The sequence below is a fragment of the Populus nigra genome, chromosome 4 (assembly GCF_951802175.1).
Source record: "Populus nigra chromosome 4, ddPopNigr1.1, whole genome shotgun sequence".
Lineage (NCBI taxonomy): Eukaryota > Viridiplantae > Streptophyta > Magnoliopsida > Malpighiales > Salicaceae > Populus > Populus nigra.
This window is the reverse complement of record NC_084855.1, coordinates 6,245,084-6,260,945: the sequence shown is the minus strand read 5'-3', so window position 1 is coordinate 6,260,945 and position 15,862 is coordinate 6,245,084. Positions and strand designations below refer to the sequence as shown.

Genomic DNA, 15,862 nt, shown 5'->3' with positions numbered 1-15,862 from the left:
TTCAGAAAAAACCATCATAAATATAATAGGCTTTGAGCTTAAACCCTTACGCATGGACTTTTGCTTGTGCCCATGCTTAGCATGGGTTTGAATTTATTGTAAAATAATTTTTTGTACTACATAAAATTATTTTTGGTTGATCTATTAAGAGAAGAGAGGTTTAGGAAAATTTATTTATTTTATGTATTTTAAATTTATTTTTGATATTAGTATATCAAAACGATATAAAAATAATTAAAAAATACTTTTAAAATGTTAAAATAAACAAGATAAAAAGAGCATGACGACACTGAAAAGATTAAATAACAATAATAATAGTAGTTCAACATGTAACTTTTTTTTATTATATAAAAATACAAGAATTTATTATATATATAAACAGATCATGAGTTTGGTTCACAAATTTGGGTTAAATTTCAAACAAATATATAAATAAAAAAGGATGACAGCACCCAGATGGATCTTGGAGAATCTTCAGAGCAGCAAGTAAAAGGTCACATGGCGCTTTGGATTGCACACACTGCATGGAAAACTACCTTACACGTATTTACTGATCTATACAGCAGAGTTGTGGACAAGAACACTGAATCTCAGTTAAGTGAATGCGGCTGCCTGGCCTGTCAAGCACATGTGAGTGTGTAATACTTCCCACCAAGAAAACCTACTCGCAATATTTCGCAAACAATGTTTCCATGAAACATAGATAGGTCAAAATAAAGCACCCCAGTAGCTTCAAGGACCACAGGTCAACTTCAGAGATAAAGCTACTATTTGCAATAATTGCGACGAGGGATGTTTATTTTTTTTTTAATTTATGTTTTTAAATATATTTTGATAGAGCGATGTTAAAAATAAAAAAATATTATTTTAATAAATTTTTAAATAAAAGTATTTTAAAAAACAATCATTACTACATTAATAATTAAAAAAAAAAAAACACAAGGATACTCCAGTGCCAAGGCAACGGGGAAAATGAGAAAAGCTGATGTTACTATGAACTGGAAAAGTAAACCCGATCAATGGCCGCACATCAATGAGAATTGGAAAAGTAATTCATCATTTTCTTTCTCATGGACGGTCGGGATATCTTTAAATTAGCAAAGATTAATTAATAGTAGAGGCATATAACTTGACCTATAAAGATACCCCGTTAATTACTTTAAATTAGCACCCAAAAAGAAGAAGAGAGGTAGGCCGTAGCTTTCCTCAGCAGGTATCGTACTCGCTGAGGTTGAAAGGGAACTCTAATCCATCAACCTGGCAGAGAGGAAACTTCAAAAAGGGTTTGATGCTCTGTTTTGTTTTATTTGGAGCATCATTCGTTCATGGCAACTTGGGGGTAACTGGCAGTATTTCTTTTTTTAAAAAATATATTAATTTTTTTTTATTTTTTTTTAAAATAATTTTAACATTATCATATAAAAACAATATAAAAATACCAAAAAATAAAAAAATATTAAATTTAAGTAAAGAAAAAATAAAAAAATAAGAGTTTTCTAAAATATTTTTAAAACAGAAAAAACAGATTCGAAGAAAAAATCATGTAATGATTGATAAAAGGAGCGAGGGAATGGAAGAAGCACAAAAGACATGAAAAAGAAGGGCCCGAATCTCTCCGATAAATGTGGTTTTATCCACTTTTGCGGGATCCCAAGCAGCAAAGTGGACTGACGGGGCTCTCATTTACCAAAGTACCCTGATGTTTTGGGATGTTGTTATGACCTTATGAGGTTAAACTTGTCAATTCGGCCTCGGCACTCCGCCCTTGTTAATTCTTTTCGTTTGTGCCCACTTTACTTTTCATCTCGATGGACTCGCTCACGGCTTTTAGCTAAGTTGTCACATCGTCTCTGAACACAGTGAATGAAGAGAAAATAAGAAGACGGAGAAGAAAAATGAGAATAGAAATGGAAAAAATATTCTCTACCCCCAAATTATCATCATTCTATTATTACCGTGTTTCTTTTATAATTAATTACTAGATGCTATAAAAAAAATTGCCATATATTTTTATACCTCTAAAATTTCAGGTAAAACAAACGTAGAAGATAAAAAAAAAAAAAGATGTTTTAAGCGGATATAGAGCGAGAGTGAAATTGTAAATATAGAATAGGCTAACGGTCGGATCGCTTACTATCCCTGTCCAATCAGCCTTTCAAACTCAAATCGACGCCAACAAAAAAGGAGAGGACGTTGACGAACCAAGCAACCCTCACCAGAATCCATTTTCCAACTTCGCTAACGTCACAAAATGCTTCCTCCAAAACGCATAACAAGAACCGAAGTATTTTATGGTCGCTGCTGCGGTATCGTCTGGATCTCCACAAGGCATCTAAATGCCCCTTCGGCAATTCATGATCTCCGGCTGTATTTAGCTAGGAGATTTTTCAACAAAAACTATACATCTTGAAATCATATTCATTTAAAAAAAAATTAAAATTTTTTTGTTTAAAATAATATTGTTATATATATTTTCAAATTATTTTAATAAATTGATATTAAAAATAATTTTTTAAAAATAAAATAATTTTATTTTATTATATTTTTTAATAAAAAACACGATCAACCCTCGTAATCTCAAAAAATACTAAAACGATATTCAGTAAAGTTTTGGAAACCAGTTGAAAGCTAAAAGTTACAAGCTATAAAATAAAGATTTTGAAAACCATTTGTCAGCTATGGTTGCAGTAGCTATAACAGCACATTGCCACTCTTTTACAACTACAATCACGGCTACTGCAACCATAGCTAGCAGCTCCGACCTTATCAAAAGCTGAAGCCGTACCAAAACTGATAATATCAGTAGTTGACGTGTCCCGTCTCCAACGCAACACGTAACCCTAGCCGGAAACGTAACAATTGAGAAGTGCAAATGCCACTCACAAGAAAGTATCTGAAAATACTGGCGGGGTGGGCTCCTTCCCGTCGCTGGCCCCGACCAGGCAAACATTATTAGAAGACATGAATAAGATGGTTATTGTGATGGGTCAGTGATCGGATTCAATTGTGATTTCAAGAGCCAAAAGATTCAGTGCAACTTTAAATGCACGTCTTCTCTTCTAAGACGATACCCATCACTGTGGACCTCGTTTCTTCAGGACGCCCCTCCACCTTTCTCCTCCTTTACCGACTTGCAAGAGACCACGTGATATATATATATAGACACACACACACACTAGTTGCTTTGTCCGTGTGTTGCCACATGCTAATAGCATATTTGTGCGTTATCATAAATTTATAAAAAAAATATTATTATAATCACAATATTTTTTTTAAAAATTAAACTTCAAAATTAAATTTTCAACCAACTTAATATTAAAAAAAAATAAACAAATAATTTTAAAAATAAATCATAAAACACAAAAAAAATTATATAGAAAAATACTACAGCAATTTATAGTGTTTTGTGAGGAAATATACAATTATAATTTTCAACCAACTTAATATTAAAAAAATAAAATCAATAAATATAGTTTTAAAAAAAATCATAAAAAAAACAAAAGAAAAAAAAAAACTATGCAAGAAAACATTGTAGCAATCTATAATTTCATGAGAAAATCTACGGTTGTAATTTTCAACCAGCTCAATATTAAAAACAATAAAATCGATAAAGATAATTTTGAAAAAAATTATAACAAAAAAATCATAAAAAAACTACATTTGTAATTCTCAATCAATGATGTTATAAAAAAAAAACTACAAAGCTAAATTTTCTACCAGCTCAGTATGAAAAAAAAATCGACAAAAATAATTTTGAAAAAAACACAAAAAAAAGATAATTTTAGAAAAAAAATAAAAAATAAAAAAACATGTGGGAAACTAGTTCAATATAAAAAAAAATTCAATAAAGATAATTAAAAAAATAATAATTAGCCATACCTTTTAGAGTATTGGTAATATATATATATATATATATATATATATATATATATATATATATATATATTCGGGGGTGCTTGGTGAGGAACATGACTTAATTTGAGAATTTGGAACACACATTCTATTGGACAGCTTGGCCGGCGAGCTCGTATTATCCTCACAATGGGGGTATAGGGTAAGCACCATGCACTTTGATGGAAAGAGTAGGAAAGCCAGCTCATTACTCTGCCTCTGCAAAAGGTCTTAGGTAGCGATCATTTTCAACAAATAAAGGGGACAAAAAAGGCAATTTTTGACCAATCGTGCGATTTGGATTTCTGTTTGCAACTAGCACATTGAGCTCAGATAAAACATGCACATCCCCGTACCTAGGCAATGCGTTATTGAATTAATCCTCGGGCAAGGCATGCACATTCCGACACCAATTAGTTTCTGGATTCTCTTGCTAGAGAAAAAAAACAAAACTTTTCATCGTAGTTCAGACCAAGTATAACGCTGAAGTTGAAATAACGTTTTCACACAGCAGCGAGTCCAGCAGCAACGCTTTCATGTCATAGCGGTTTCCCACAAAAAAAATGTAAGTAACCTATCAACAAGGCAGGTGAATCTAACCTCGATCCATCAACAGGGTAGCTCCCAGTAAGTCAAGGTACAGCAGTTTAACTATTAAAACCACTGCATCTGTGTCGGCCGTGATTAGAAGCAACCAGGCCTATGGCCTATTATCATCCACCCCCAGCTCAAATCTCTGATGAAAACAAGGCTCCACATAATGAAAGAGAAAGGACTAAGAAAAAGGGCAAAGAGACCTTTCTATTATGATTAACTTGAAAGACCATGCATTGCAGCTACCTTCCATCTCAATTCATATTGATTATGATACCAGTTACACTAATTAAAAGTTATAGAATGGTATAGAAGAAAATAAGATCCAGAGCAAGCACAAAGATTAACCAGTTTTTTAGTCTGATGATGATCATGTTTTCAACATTCAGAAGCTCCAACCCTGTCACGCGGGATCAGGCGCAGTTCAGAACCATGTTTAAGGAAGACATTGCCTGGCACATCAAAGTCACGTGAAACAAATATCAAAATACTTAAAAACACTGCAGCGTAGTGCACAAATCACTACTAAAATTACTAAAATTATATTATCATCAACAGATACTTCCTATCGCCTGGAGCTAGCAAATGAAAAGGGAGGCAATAGCATTCATGCATTGCATTGCTGTAGCATTCATGTTAATGCACTTATGCTATAGTGATAATATCCTAAACAGAAATCTTATCACTTGTTAGTGTTATCTGGTGAAGATGGACAAGGTTAATGCTAAATGATTAGCGCCTTGCTCATGATGCCAGCGGTTACTGGCAGTGGCATACTTCTCTTTCAAATTATAACGCTGAAAATGGCAACCGGAAAATGGAGATGGGACACGAGGCACGCATGCAGCTTAATAATATAATGATCAATCAGCACAGATGCGAATATCACAAATACTTGAAGAGACAACATAAAAAAAAACACTGACAACACAGCTTAAAATGTAAAGGGAGCATGGCATACCTGCACTTTGCTGAGGATTGATTCCTACTCCATCTACACAGCAGTAAAACAAGAAGTATGATGTAAGAAATAGTGAAAGACACGAGGGAAAAAGTGATCAGAATGGCCTAAACCACATGTTCATAGGCATAATAAAGATAAATGCAGGCGATTCATTTAAGAAACCAAATATGATTTTTCTGTCCGGTTGATTTGAGATGGCTAATCTCTTCATAACACCACCGTCAATTTTAGTTATGAAGTCCCAAATCCCAGAGACAAGGCAACCATAAATCAGGGCAATTTGTTACAGAAATATCAAGTGTTTGCTTACGTCTAAATCATTGAAAATCATCAATTACCATACCAATAAATTTCTGGTTTTATATATAGGAAAAAGAGGAGCAGAAATCAAAACTTTTTAAATTCCTCGCCCAACACCGAATCAAAATCGAAGACAAATACAGAACAAAATACAACAACAGCAGAACTGCTGCACAAGCATAAAATGATCCTCAGGGACTAGAAACAGTGAAAAAACATTAAGTGAAACAACAGTATACAGAGACTGAACAAATAGTTCAGATATGATCAAAAGACCGGGGTTGAACCAGAATATTTTAAACTGACTCAAACCCTCCATTCTCTGTTCGCACGTCTATTTTTCATGAGCTTTTTCAGAACATGTTGTCCCGAATTTAAATTTCTTTCAATTCTAAAAGAAGAGATGCTTTCCGGTACAAAATTCACAAAACAAATCAAGGGCGATGAGTTTTCCGGTCACAAAAAAATCTTTTACTTTAAAAACACAAGAGATCACTTTTCACATACAAGACGCAAAAAACCCATGCTACCTGGTTACCAACTCTAAATTTCAGAGCCAAAGAGGGTACAAGTGCAAAAAAAAATGTGATGACGCAATCGTCAAAACAATCAATTTTTTCAAGGAAATCTCCAATCCCAGGGACTAGGCAACTATAAATAGGAGAATTTTGTTACAGAAATCCCAAGTGCTTGCTTGCGTCTAAATCAGTTGTTGAAAATCATCCAACACCATCCCAATAAAAAAGTTCTGGTTTTATGTATGGAAAGAGGAGATGCAGAAATTGAATAAAAAGGAGAAGCAGAAATTGAATCATAATTTTTCTCACACGCCACCAAATCAAAGTCCAAGACAAGCACAGACCAAAATAGAATTCCAGCAGAACTGCTGCAGGGCCATCCAATAATCCTCTGGGTCTACAAACAATGCAAAAAAGTTTTGACTTTTCAACCACGGAAACAAGGCTCAATGTTTCAAGGGACTGCATTGCGAAATAACAGTTTAGCAGGGACTGAACAAATAGTTCACATGGTATCATTTTCCAAGCTCAAATTGGTATTCAAAAAATACCAAATGTAATCTCTGTTGGGACACTGGTTCAACCATCTCAGTTGAGTGCAAAAGCATCAAGAGAGCAGCCTTCCACTTTTGAAAAGGAAAAACCACTAGATGTTTACTTATCCCACAGTCACAGAATTTAGCAGCTTTTCCCAATCAAAAGACCAGGGTTGAACCATAATATTTTAAACCGACTGAAACCCTCCATTCTCTGTTCGCACATCTATTTTTCATGAGCATTTTCAGAACATGCTGTCCCGAATTCAAGTTTCTTTCAATTCTAAAAGAAGAGATGCTTTCCGGTACAAAATTCACAGAAAAGTAAAAGGTACTGCAAGGGCAATGAGTTTTCCGGTCACAAAAAAACCTTTTACTCTAAAAAAACAAGAGATCACTTTTCAAATACAAGGTGCAAAAAACCCAAGCAACCCGTTTACCAACTCTAAATTTCAGAGCGAGAGAGGGTACAGGTGCAAAACAAAATGAGATGACGCAATCGTCAAAACAATCAATTTTTTCAAGGAAATCTCCAATCCCAGGGACGAGGCAACTATAAATCAGGAGAATTTTGTTACAGAAATCCCAAGTGCTTGCTTGCGTCTAAATCAGTTGTTGAAAATCATCCAACACCATCCCAATAAAAAAGTTCTGGTTTTATGTATGGAAAGAGGAGATGCAGAAATTGAATAAAAAGGAGAAGCAGAAATTGAATCATAATTTTTCTCACACGCCACCAAATCAAAGTCCAAGACAATCACAGACCAAAATAGAATTCCAGCAGAACTGCTGCAGGGCCATCCAATAATCCTCTGGGTCTACAAACAATGCAAAAAAGTTTTGACTTTTCAACCACGGAAACAAGGCTCAATGTTTCAAGGGACTGCATTGCGAAATAACAGTTTAGCAGAGACTGAACAAATAGTTCACATGGTATCATTTTCCAAGCTCAAATTGGTATTCAAAAAATACCAAATGTAATCTCTGTTGGGACACTGGTTCAACCATCTCAGTTGAGTGCAAAAGCATCAAGAGAGCAGCCTTCCACTTTTGAAAAGGAAAAACCACTAGATGTTTACTTATCCCACAGTCACAGAATTTAGCAGCTTTTCCCAATCAAAAGACCAGGGTTGAACCAGAATATTTTAAACCGACTGAAACCCTCCATTCTCTGTTCGCACATCTATTTTTCATGAGCATTTTCAGAACATGCTGTCCCGAATTCAAGTTTCTTTCAATTCTAAAAGAAGAGATGCTTTCCGGTACAAAATTCACAGAAAAGTAAAAGGTACTGCAAGGGCAATGAGTTTTCCGGTCACAAAAAAACCTTTTACTCTAAAAAAACAAGAGATCACTTTTCAAATACAAGACCCAAAAAACCCAAGCAACCCGTTTACCAACTCTAAATTTCAGAGCGAGAGAGGGTACAGGTGCAAAACAAAATGAGATGACGCAATCGTCAAAACAATCAATTTTTTCAAGGAAATCTCCAATCCCAGGGACGAGGCAACTATAAATCAGGAGAATTTTGTTACAGAAATCCCAAGTGCTTGCTTGCGTCTAAATCAGTTGTTGAAAATCATCCAACACCATCCCAATAAAAAAGTTCTGGTTTTATGTATGGAAAGAGGAGATGCAGAAATTGAATAAAAAGGAGAAGCAGAAATTGAATCATAATTTTTCTCACACGCCACCAAATCAAAGTCCAAGACAATCACAGACCAAAATAGAATTCCAGCAGAACTGCTGCAGGGCCATCCAATAATCCTCTGGGTCTACAAACAATGTAAAAAAGTTTTGACTTTTCAACCACGGAAACAAGGCTCAATGTTTCAAGGGACTGCATTGCGAAATAACAGTTTAGCAGAGACTGAACAAATAGTTCACATGGTATCATTTTCCAAGCTCAAATTGGTATTCAAAAAATACCAAATGTAATCTCTGTTGGGACACTGGTTCAACCATCTCAGTTGAGTGCAAAAGCATCAAGAGAGCAGCCTTCCACTTTTGAAAAGGAAAAACCACTAGATGTTTACTTATCCCACAGTCACAGAATTTAGCAGCTTTTCCCAATCAAAAGACCAGGGTTGAACCAGAATATTTTAAACCGACTGAAACCCTCCATTCTCTGTTCGCACATCTATTTTTCATGAGCATTTTCAGAACATGCTGTCCCGAATTCAAGTTTCTTTCAATTCTAAAAGAAGAGATGCTTTCCGGTACAAAATTCACAGAAAAGTAAAAGGTACTGCAAGGGCAATGAGTTTTCCGGTCACAAAAAAACCTTTTACTCTAAAAAAACAAGAGATCACTTTTCAAATACAAGACCCAAAAAACCCAAGCAACCCGTTTACCAACTCTAAATTTCAGAGCGAGAGAGGGTACAGGTGCAAAACAAAATGAGATGACGCAATCGTCAAAACAATCAATTTTTTCAAGGAAATCTCCAATCCCAGGGACGAGGCAACTATAAATCAGGAGAATTTTGTTACAGAAATCCCAAGTGCTTGCTTGCGTCTAAATCAGTTGTTGAAAATCATCCAACACCATCCCAATAAAAAAGTTCTGGTTTTATGTATGGAAAGAGGAGATGCAGAAATTGAATAAAAAGGAGAAGCAGAAATTGAATCATAATTTTTCTCACACGCCACCAAATCAAAGTCCAAGACAAGCACAGACCAAAATAGAATTCCAGCAGAACTGCTGCAGGGCCATCCAATAATCCTCTGGGTCTACAAACAATGCAAAAAAGTTTTGACTTTTCAACCACGGAAACAAGGCTCAATGTTTCAAGGGACTGCATTGCGAAATAACAGTTTAGCAGGGACTGAACAAATAGTTCACATGGTATCATTTTCCAAGCTCAAATTGGTATTCAAAAAATACCAAATGTAATCTCTGTTGGGACACTGGTTCAACCATCTCAGTTGAGTGCAAAAGCATCAAGAGAGCAGCCTTCCACTTTTGAAAAGGAAAAACCACTAGATGTTTACTTATCCCACAGTCACAGAATTTAGCAGCTTTTCCCAATCAAAAGACCAGGGTTGAACCAGAATATTTTAAACCGACTGAAACCCTCCATTCTCTGTTCGCACATCTATTTTTCATGAGCATTTTCAGAACATGCTGTCCCGAATTCAAGTTTCTTTCAATTCTAAAAGAAGAGATGCTTTCCGGTACAAAATTCACAGAAAAGTAAAAGGTACTGCAAGGGCAATGAGTTTTCCGGTCACAAAAAAACCTTTTACTCTAAAAAAACAAGAGATCACTTTTCAAATACAAGACCCAAAAAACCCAAGCAACCCGTTTACCAACTCTAAATTTCAGAGCGAGAGAGGGTACAGGTGCAAAACAAAATGAGATGACGCAATCGTCAAAACAATCAATTTTTTCAAGGAAATCTCCAATCCCAGGGACGAGGCAACTATAAATCAGGAGAATTTTGTTACAGAAATCCCAAGTGCTTGCTTGCGTCTAAATCAGTTGTTGAAAATCATCCAACACCATCCCAATAAAAAAGTTCTGGTTTTATGTATGGAAAGAGGAGATGCAGAAATTGAATAAAAAGGAGAAGCAGAAATTGAATCATAATTTTTCTCACACGCCACCAAATCAAAGTCCAAGACAAGCACAGACCAAAATAGAATTCCAGCAGAACTGCTGCAGGGCCATCCAATAATCCTCTGGGTCTACAAACAATGCAAAAAAGTTGACTTTTCAACCACGGAAACAAGGCTCAATGTTTCAAGGGACTGCATTGCGAAATAACAGTTTAGCAGGGACTGAACAAATAGTTCACATGGTATCATTTTCCAAGCTCAAATTGGTATTCAAAAAATACCAAATGTAATCTCTGTTGGGACACTGGTTCAACCATCTCAGTTGAGTGCAAAAGCATCAAGAGAGCAGCCTTCCACTTTTGAAAAGGAAAAACCACTAGATGTTTACTTATCCCACAGTCACAGAATTTAGCAGCTTTTCCCAATCAAAAGACCAGGGTTGAACCAGAATATTTTAAACCGACTGAAACCCTCCATTCTCTGTTCGCACATCTATTTTTCATGAGCATTTTCAGAACATGCTGTCCCGAATTCAAGTTTCTTTCAATTCTAAAAGAAGAGATGCTTTCCGGTACAAAATTCACAGAAAAGTAAAAGGTACTGCAAGGGCAATGAGTTTTCCGGTCACAAAAAAACCTTTTACTCTAAAAAAACAAGAGATCACTTTTCAAATACAAGACGCAAAAAACCCAAGCAACCCGTTTACCAACTCTAAATTTCAGAGCGAGAGAGGGTACAGGTGCAAAACAAAATGAGATGACGCAATCGTCAAAACAATCAATTTTTTCAAGGAAATCTCCAATCCCAGGGACGAGGCAACTATAAATCAGGAGAATTTTGTTACAGAAATCCCAAGTGCTTGCTTGCGTCTAAATCAGTTGTTGAAAATCATCCAACACCATCCCAATAAAAAAGTTCTGGTTTTATGTATGGAAAGAGGAGATGCAGAAATTGAATAAAAAGGAGAAGCAGAAATTGAATCATAATTTTTCTCACACGCCACCAAATCAAAGTCCAAGACAAGCACAGACCAAAATAGAATTCCAGCAGAACTGCTGCAGGGCCATCCAATAATCCTCTGGGTCTACAAACAATGCAAAAAAGTTGACTTTTCAACCACGGAAACAAGGCTCAATGTTTCAAGGGACTGCATTGCGAAATAACAGTTTAGCAGGGACTGAACAAATAGTTCACATGGTATCATTTTCCAAGCTCAAATTGGTATTCAAAAAATACCAAATGTAATCTCTGTTGGGACACTGGTTCAACCATCTCAGTTGAGTGCAAAAGCATCAAGAGAGCAGCCTTCCACTTTTGAAAAGGAAAAACCACTAGATGTTTACTTATCCCACAGTCACAGAATTTAGCAGCTTTTCCCAATCAAAAGACCAGGGTTGAACCAGAATATTTTAAACCGACTGAAACCCTCCATTCTCTGTTCGCACATCTATTTTTCATGAGCATTTTCAGAACATGCTGTCCCGAATTCAAGTTTCTTTCAATTCTAAAAGAAGAGATGCTTTCCGGTACAAAATTCACAGAAAAGTAAAAGGTACTGCAAGGGCAATGAGTTTTCCGGTCACAAAAAAACCTTTTACTCTAAAAAAACAAGAGATCACTTTTCAAATACAAGACCCAAAAAACCCAAGCAACCCGTTTACCAACTCTAAATTTCAGAGCGAGAGAGGGTACAGGTGCAAAACAAAATGAGATGACGCAATCGTCAAAACAATCAATTTTTTCAAGGAAATCTCCAATCCCAGGGACGAGGCAACTATAAATCAGGAGAATTTTGTTACAGAAATCCCAAGTGCTTGCTTGCGTCTAAATCAGTTGTTGAAAATCATCCAACACCATCCCAATAAAAAAGTTCTGGTTTTATGTATGGAAAGAGGAGATGCAGAAATTGAATAAAAAGGAGAAGCAGAAATTGAATCATAATTTTTCTCACACGCCACCAAATCAAAGTCCAAGACAATCACAGACCAAAATAGAATTCCAGCAGAACTGCTGCAGGGCCATCCAATAATCCTCTGGGTCTACAAACAATGCAAAAAAGTTTTGACTTTTCAACCACGGAAACAAGGCTCAATGTTTCAAGGGACTGCATTGCGAAATAACAGTTTAGCAGGGACTGAACAAATAGTTCACATGGTATCATTTTCCAAGCTCAAATTGGTATTCAAAAAATACCAAATGTAATCTCTGTTGGGACACTGGTTCAACCATCTCAGTTGAGTGCAAAAGCATCAAGAGAGCAGCCTTCCACTTTTGAAAAGGAAAAACCACTAGATGTTTACTTATCCCACAGTCACAGAATTTAGCAGCTTTTCCCAATCAAAAGACCAGGGTTGAACCAGAATATTTTAAACCGACTGAAACCCTCCATTCTCTGTTCGCACATCTATTTTTCATGAGCATTTTCAGAACATGCTGTCCCGAATTCAAGTTTCTTTCAATTCTAAAAGAAGAGATGCTTTCCGGTACAAAATTCACAGAAAAGTAAAAGGTACTGCAAGGGCAATGAGTTTTCCGGTCACAAAAAAACCTTTTACTCTAAAAAAACAAGAGATCACTTTTCAAATACAAGACGCAAAAAACCCAAGCAACCCGTTTACCAACTCTAAATTTCAGAGCGAGAGAGGGTACAGGTGCAAAACAAAATGAGATGACGCAATCGTCAAAACAATCAATTTTTTCAAGGAAATCTCCAATCCCAGGGACGAGGCAACTATAAATCAGGAGAATTTTGTTACAGAAATCCCAAGTGCTTGCTTGCGTCTAAATCAGTTGTTGAAAATCATCCAACACCATCCCAATAAAAAAGTTCTGGTTTTATGTATGGAAAGAGGAGATGCAGAAATTGAATAAAAAGGAGAAGCAGAAATTGAATCATAATTTTTCTCACACGCCACCAAATCAAAGTCCAAGACAATCACAGACCAAAATAGAATTCCAGCAGAACTGCTGCAGGGCCATCCAATAATCCTCTGGGTCTACAAACAATGCAAAAAAGTTTTGACTTTTCAACCACGGAAACAAGGCTCAATGTTTCAAGGGACTGCATTGCGAAATAACAGTTTAGCAGGGACTGAACAAATAGTTCACATGGTATCATTTTCCAAGCTCAAATTGGTATTCAAAAAATACCAAATGTAATCTCTGTTGGGACACTGGTTCAACCATCTCAGTTGAGTGCAAAAGCATCAAGAGAGCAGCCTTCCACTTTTGAAAAGGAAAAACCACTAGATGTTTACTTATCCCACAGTCACATAGAATTTAGCAGCTTTTCCCAATCAAAAGACCAGGGTTGAACCAGAATATTTTAAACCGACTGAAACCCTCCATTCTCTGTTCGCACATCTATTTTTCATGAGCATTTTCAGAACATGCTGTCCCGAATTCAAGTTTCTTTCAATTCTAAAAGAAGAGATGCTTTCCGGTACAAAATTCACAGAAAAGTAAAAGGTACTGCAAGGGCAATGAGTTTTCCGGTCACAAAAAAACCTTTTACTCTAAAAAAACAAGAGATCACTTTTCAAATACAAGACCCAAAAAACCCAAGCAACCCGTTTACCAACTCTAAATTTCAGAGCGAGAGAGGGTACAGGTGCAAAACAAAATGAGATGACGCAATCGTCAAAACAATCAATTTTTTCAAGGAAATCTCCAATCCCAGGGACGAGGCAACTATAAATCAGGAGAATTTTGTTACAGAAATCCCAAGTGCTTGCTTGCGTCTAAATCAGTTGTTGAAAATCATCCAACACCATCCCAATAAAAAAGTTCTGGTTTTATGTATGGAAAGAGGAGATGCAGAAATTGAATAAAAAGGAGAAGCAGAAATTGAATCATAATTTTTCTCACACGCCACCAAATCAAAGTCCAAGACAATCACAGACCAAAATAGAATTCCAGCAGAACTGCTGCAGGGCCATCCAATAATCCTCTGGGTCTACAAACAATGCAAAAAAGTTTTGACTTTTCAACCACGGAAACAAGGCTCAATGTTTCAAGGGACTGCATTGCGAAATAACAGTTTAGCAGGGACTGAACAAATAGTTCACATGGTATCATTTTCCAAGCTCAAATTGGTATTCAAAAAATACCAAATGTAATCTCTGTTGGGACACTGGTTCAACCATCTCAGTTGAGTGCAAAAGCATCAAGAGAGCAGCCTTCCACTTTTGAAAAGGAAAAACCACTAGATGTTTACTTATCCCACAGTCACATAGAATTTAGCAGCTTTTCCCAATCAAAAGACCAGGGTTGAACCATAATATTTTAAACCGACTGAAACCCTCCATTCTCTGTTTGCACATCTATTTTTCATGAGCTTTTTCAGAACATGCTGTCCCGAATTCAAGTTTCTTTCAATTCTAAAAGAAGAGATGCTTTCCGGTACAAAATTCACAGAAAAGTAAAAAGTACTGCAAGGGCAATGAGTTTTCCGGTCACAAAAAAACCTCTTACTCTAAAAAAACAAGAGATCAGTTTTGAAATACAAGACGCAAACAACTCATTGTAGAAAGGATTAAAAGTTAAACAACAGTTCACAGTGTGATAATTTTGGAAGGTCAAATTGGTTGTCAGCGAAACTGAAACTGCATGTGATTAATGATATAACATGGGTTCAGGCATCTCAGCTAATAGAATATGCTCCATTAGATGCCACAGTTCATAACCTTATGTTTGCATAAGGTTAAAATCTGTCACAATTATTCTACGCTCGAACACGACTAAGAGCTTTTGGTTTCAACACTATCTTAGAAGATCTCATCAAATTATTTTAAACGACCTCAATATTTTGCTGCTCTCATATTTACATAAGCACTTTCTCATTACATGTAACAAAAAAGAAAAGAAAGTTATGAAACGATGTTTTTTTCTTAATTTATCGGAGGCATGTATATATTGATAATAAATAATAAGAGAATGCTAAATTATAAATTGTTCTAAACAATACGAATAACAAACACAAAGGGAGAGAATTACCGTTGGTAATGATAGCACTGGTTTGGGGAGGAACTTTGAATTCCTCGGCAGCGAATTTGAGAACGGCCGTGAAAGGGGCTGCTTCCGGTACGCTAAATCTGAAATTTCAAAAATTAACAGATTGAATTAAAAGAGATAAACCACACATGAAAGGAAAAGAAAAAGAAATTGAAAGGAATCAACGCACACTTTGAAAGGGAGCTTCGGATCGGAGGTGAGCGTCACTTTGAACGACACCTTTCCACCACCACCTGCAGCAGCACCGCCACTCGCCATTTTCTTCTCTGTTGGGATTTTGGAAACGGACCAGGGAGAGATCTTACCGCGTTATATATACGCACTGCTTACGTTGGACGCGTCTTGCGTAACCTTAACGCAGCACTGAGAAACGTAAGAAGGATGGGCCGTACTTTACCGCTGCCTCAGGTTTATATTTAGTGGGCTGGGTCTAAGTACGGCCCATCGTGTCTACGGTCCAGTGCTCTTTCGGCTCAGGGTACGTTG

At 36.3% G+C, this 15,862-nt stretch overlaps 1 protein-coding gene and 1 long non-coding RNA gene across 2 annotated transcripts; both read right to left on the bottom strand.

Moving 5' to 3' along the window:
* Nucleotides 1–315: 315 nt before the first annotated feature.
* On the bottom strand, nucleotides 316–3,272 carry LOC133690657 (uncharacterized). The gene is made up of 2 exons (XR_009841490.1): nucleotides 2,135–3,272; nucleotides 316–1,850 (listed from the first exon to the last, which is right to left on the bottom strand). It is a non-coding gene; the product is annotated as an uncharacterized LOC133690657 (long non-coding RNA).
* Nucleotides 3,273–4,667: 1,395 nt separating this feature from the next.
* On the bottom strand, nucleotides 4,668–15,708 carry LOC133692141 (ubiquitin-fold modifier 1). The gene is made up of 4 exons (XM_062112860.1): nucleotides 15,546–15,708; nucleotides 15,359–15,456; nucleotides 5,447–5,479; nucleotides 4,668–4,937 (listed from the first exon to the last, which is right to left on the bottom strand). The coding sequence occupies exons 1-4, from the start codon at nucleotides 15,632–15,634 to the stop codon at nucleotides 4,864–4,866; spliced, it is 294 nt and encodes a 97-aa protein (XP_061968844.1). The 5' UTR covers nucleotides 15,635–15,708; the 3' UTR covers nucleotides 4,668–4,863.
* Between the last annotated feature and the right edge of the window lie 154 nt (nucleotides 15,709–15,862).

Excerpts from the sequence above, each read along its gene's own strand:
- LOC133692141 (XM_062112860.1), bottom strand. The coding sequence starts at position 15,634 with ATGGCGAGTGGCGGTGCTGCTGCAGGTGGTGGTGGAAAGGTGTCGTTC. Across the intron at positions 5,480-15,358 it reads CAGTGCTATCATTACCAACG|ATGGAGTAGGAATCAATCCT; the intron begins GTAATTCTCTCC and ends ACTGCTGTGTAG. Across the intron at positions 4,938-5,446 it reads CAATCCTCAGCAAAGTGCAG|GCAATGTCTTCCTTAAACAT; the intron begins GTATGCCATGCT and ends TTGATGTGCCAG.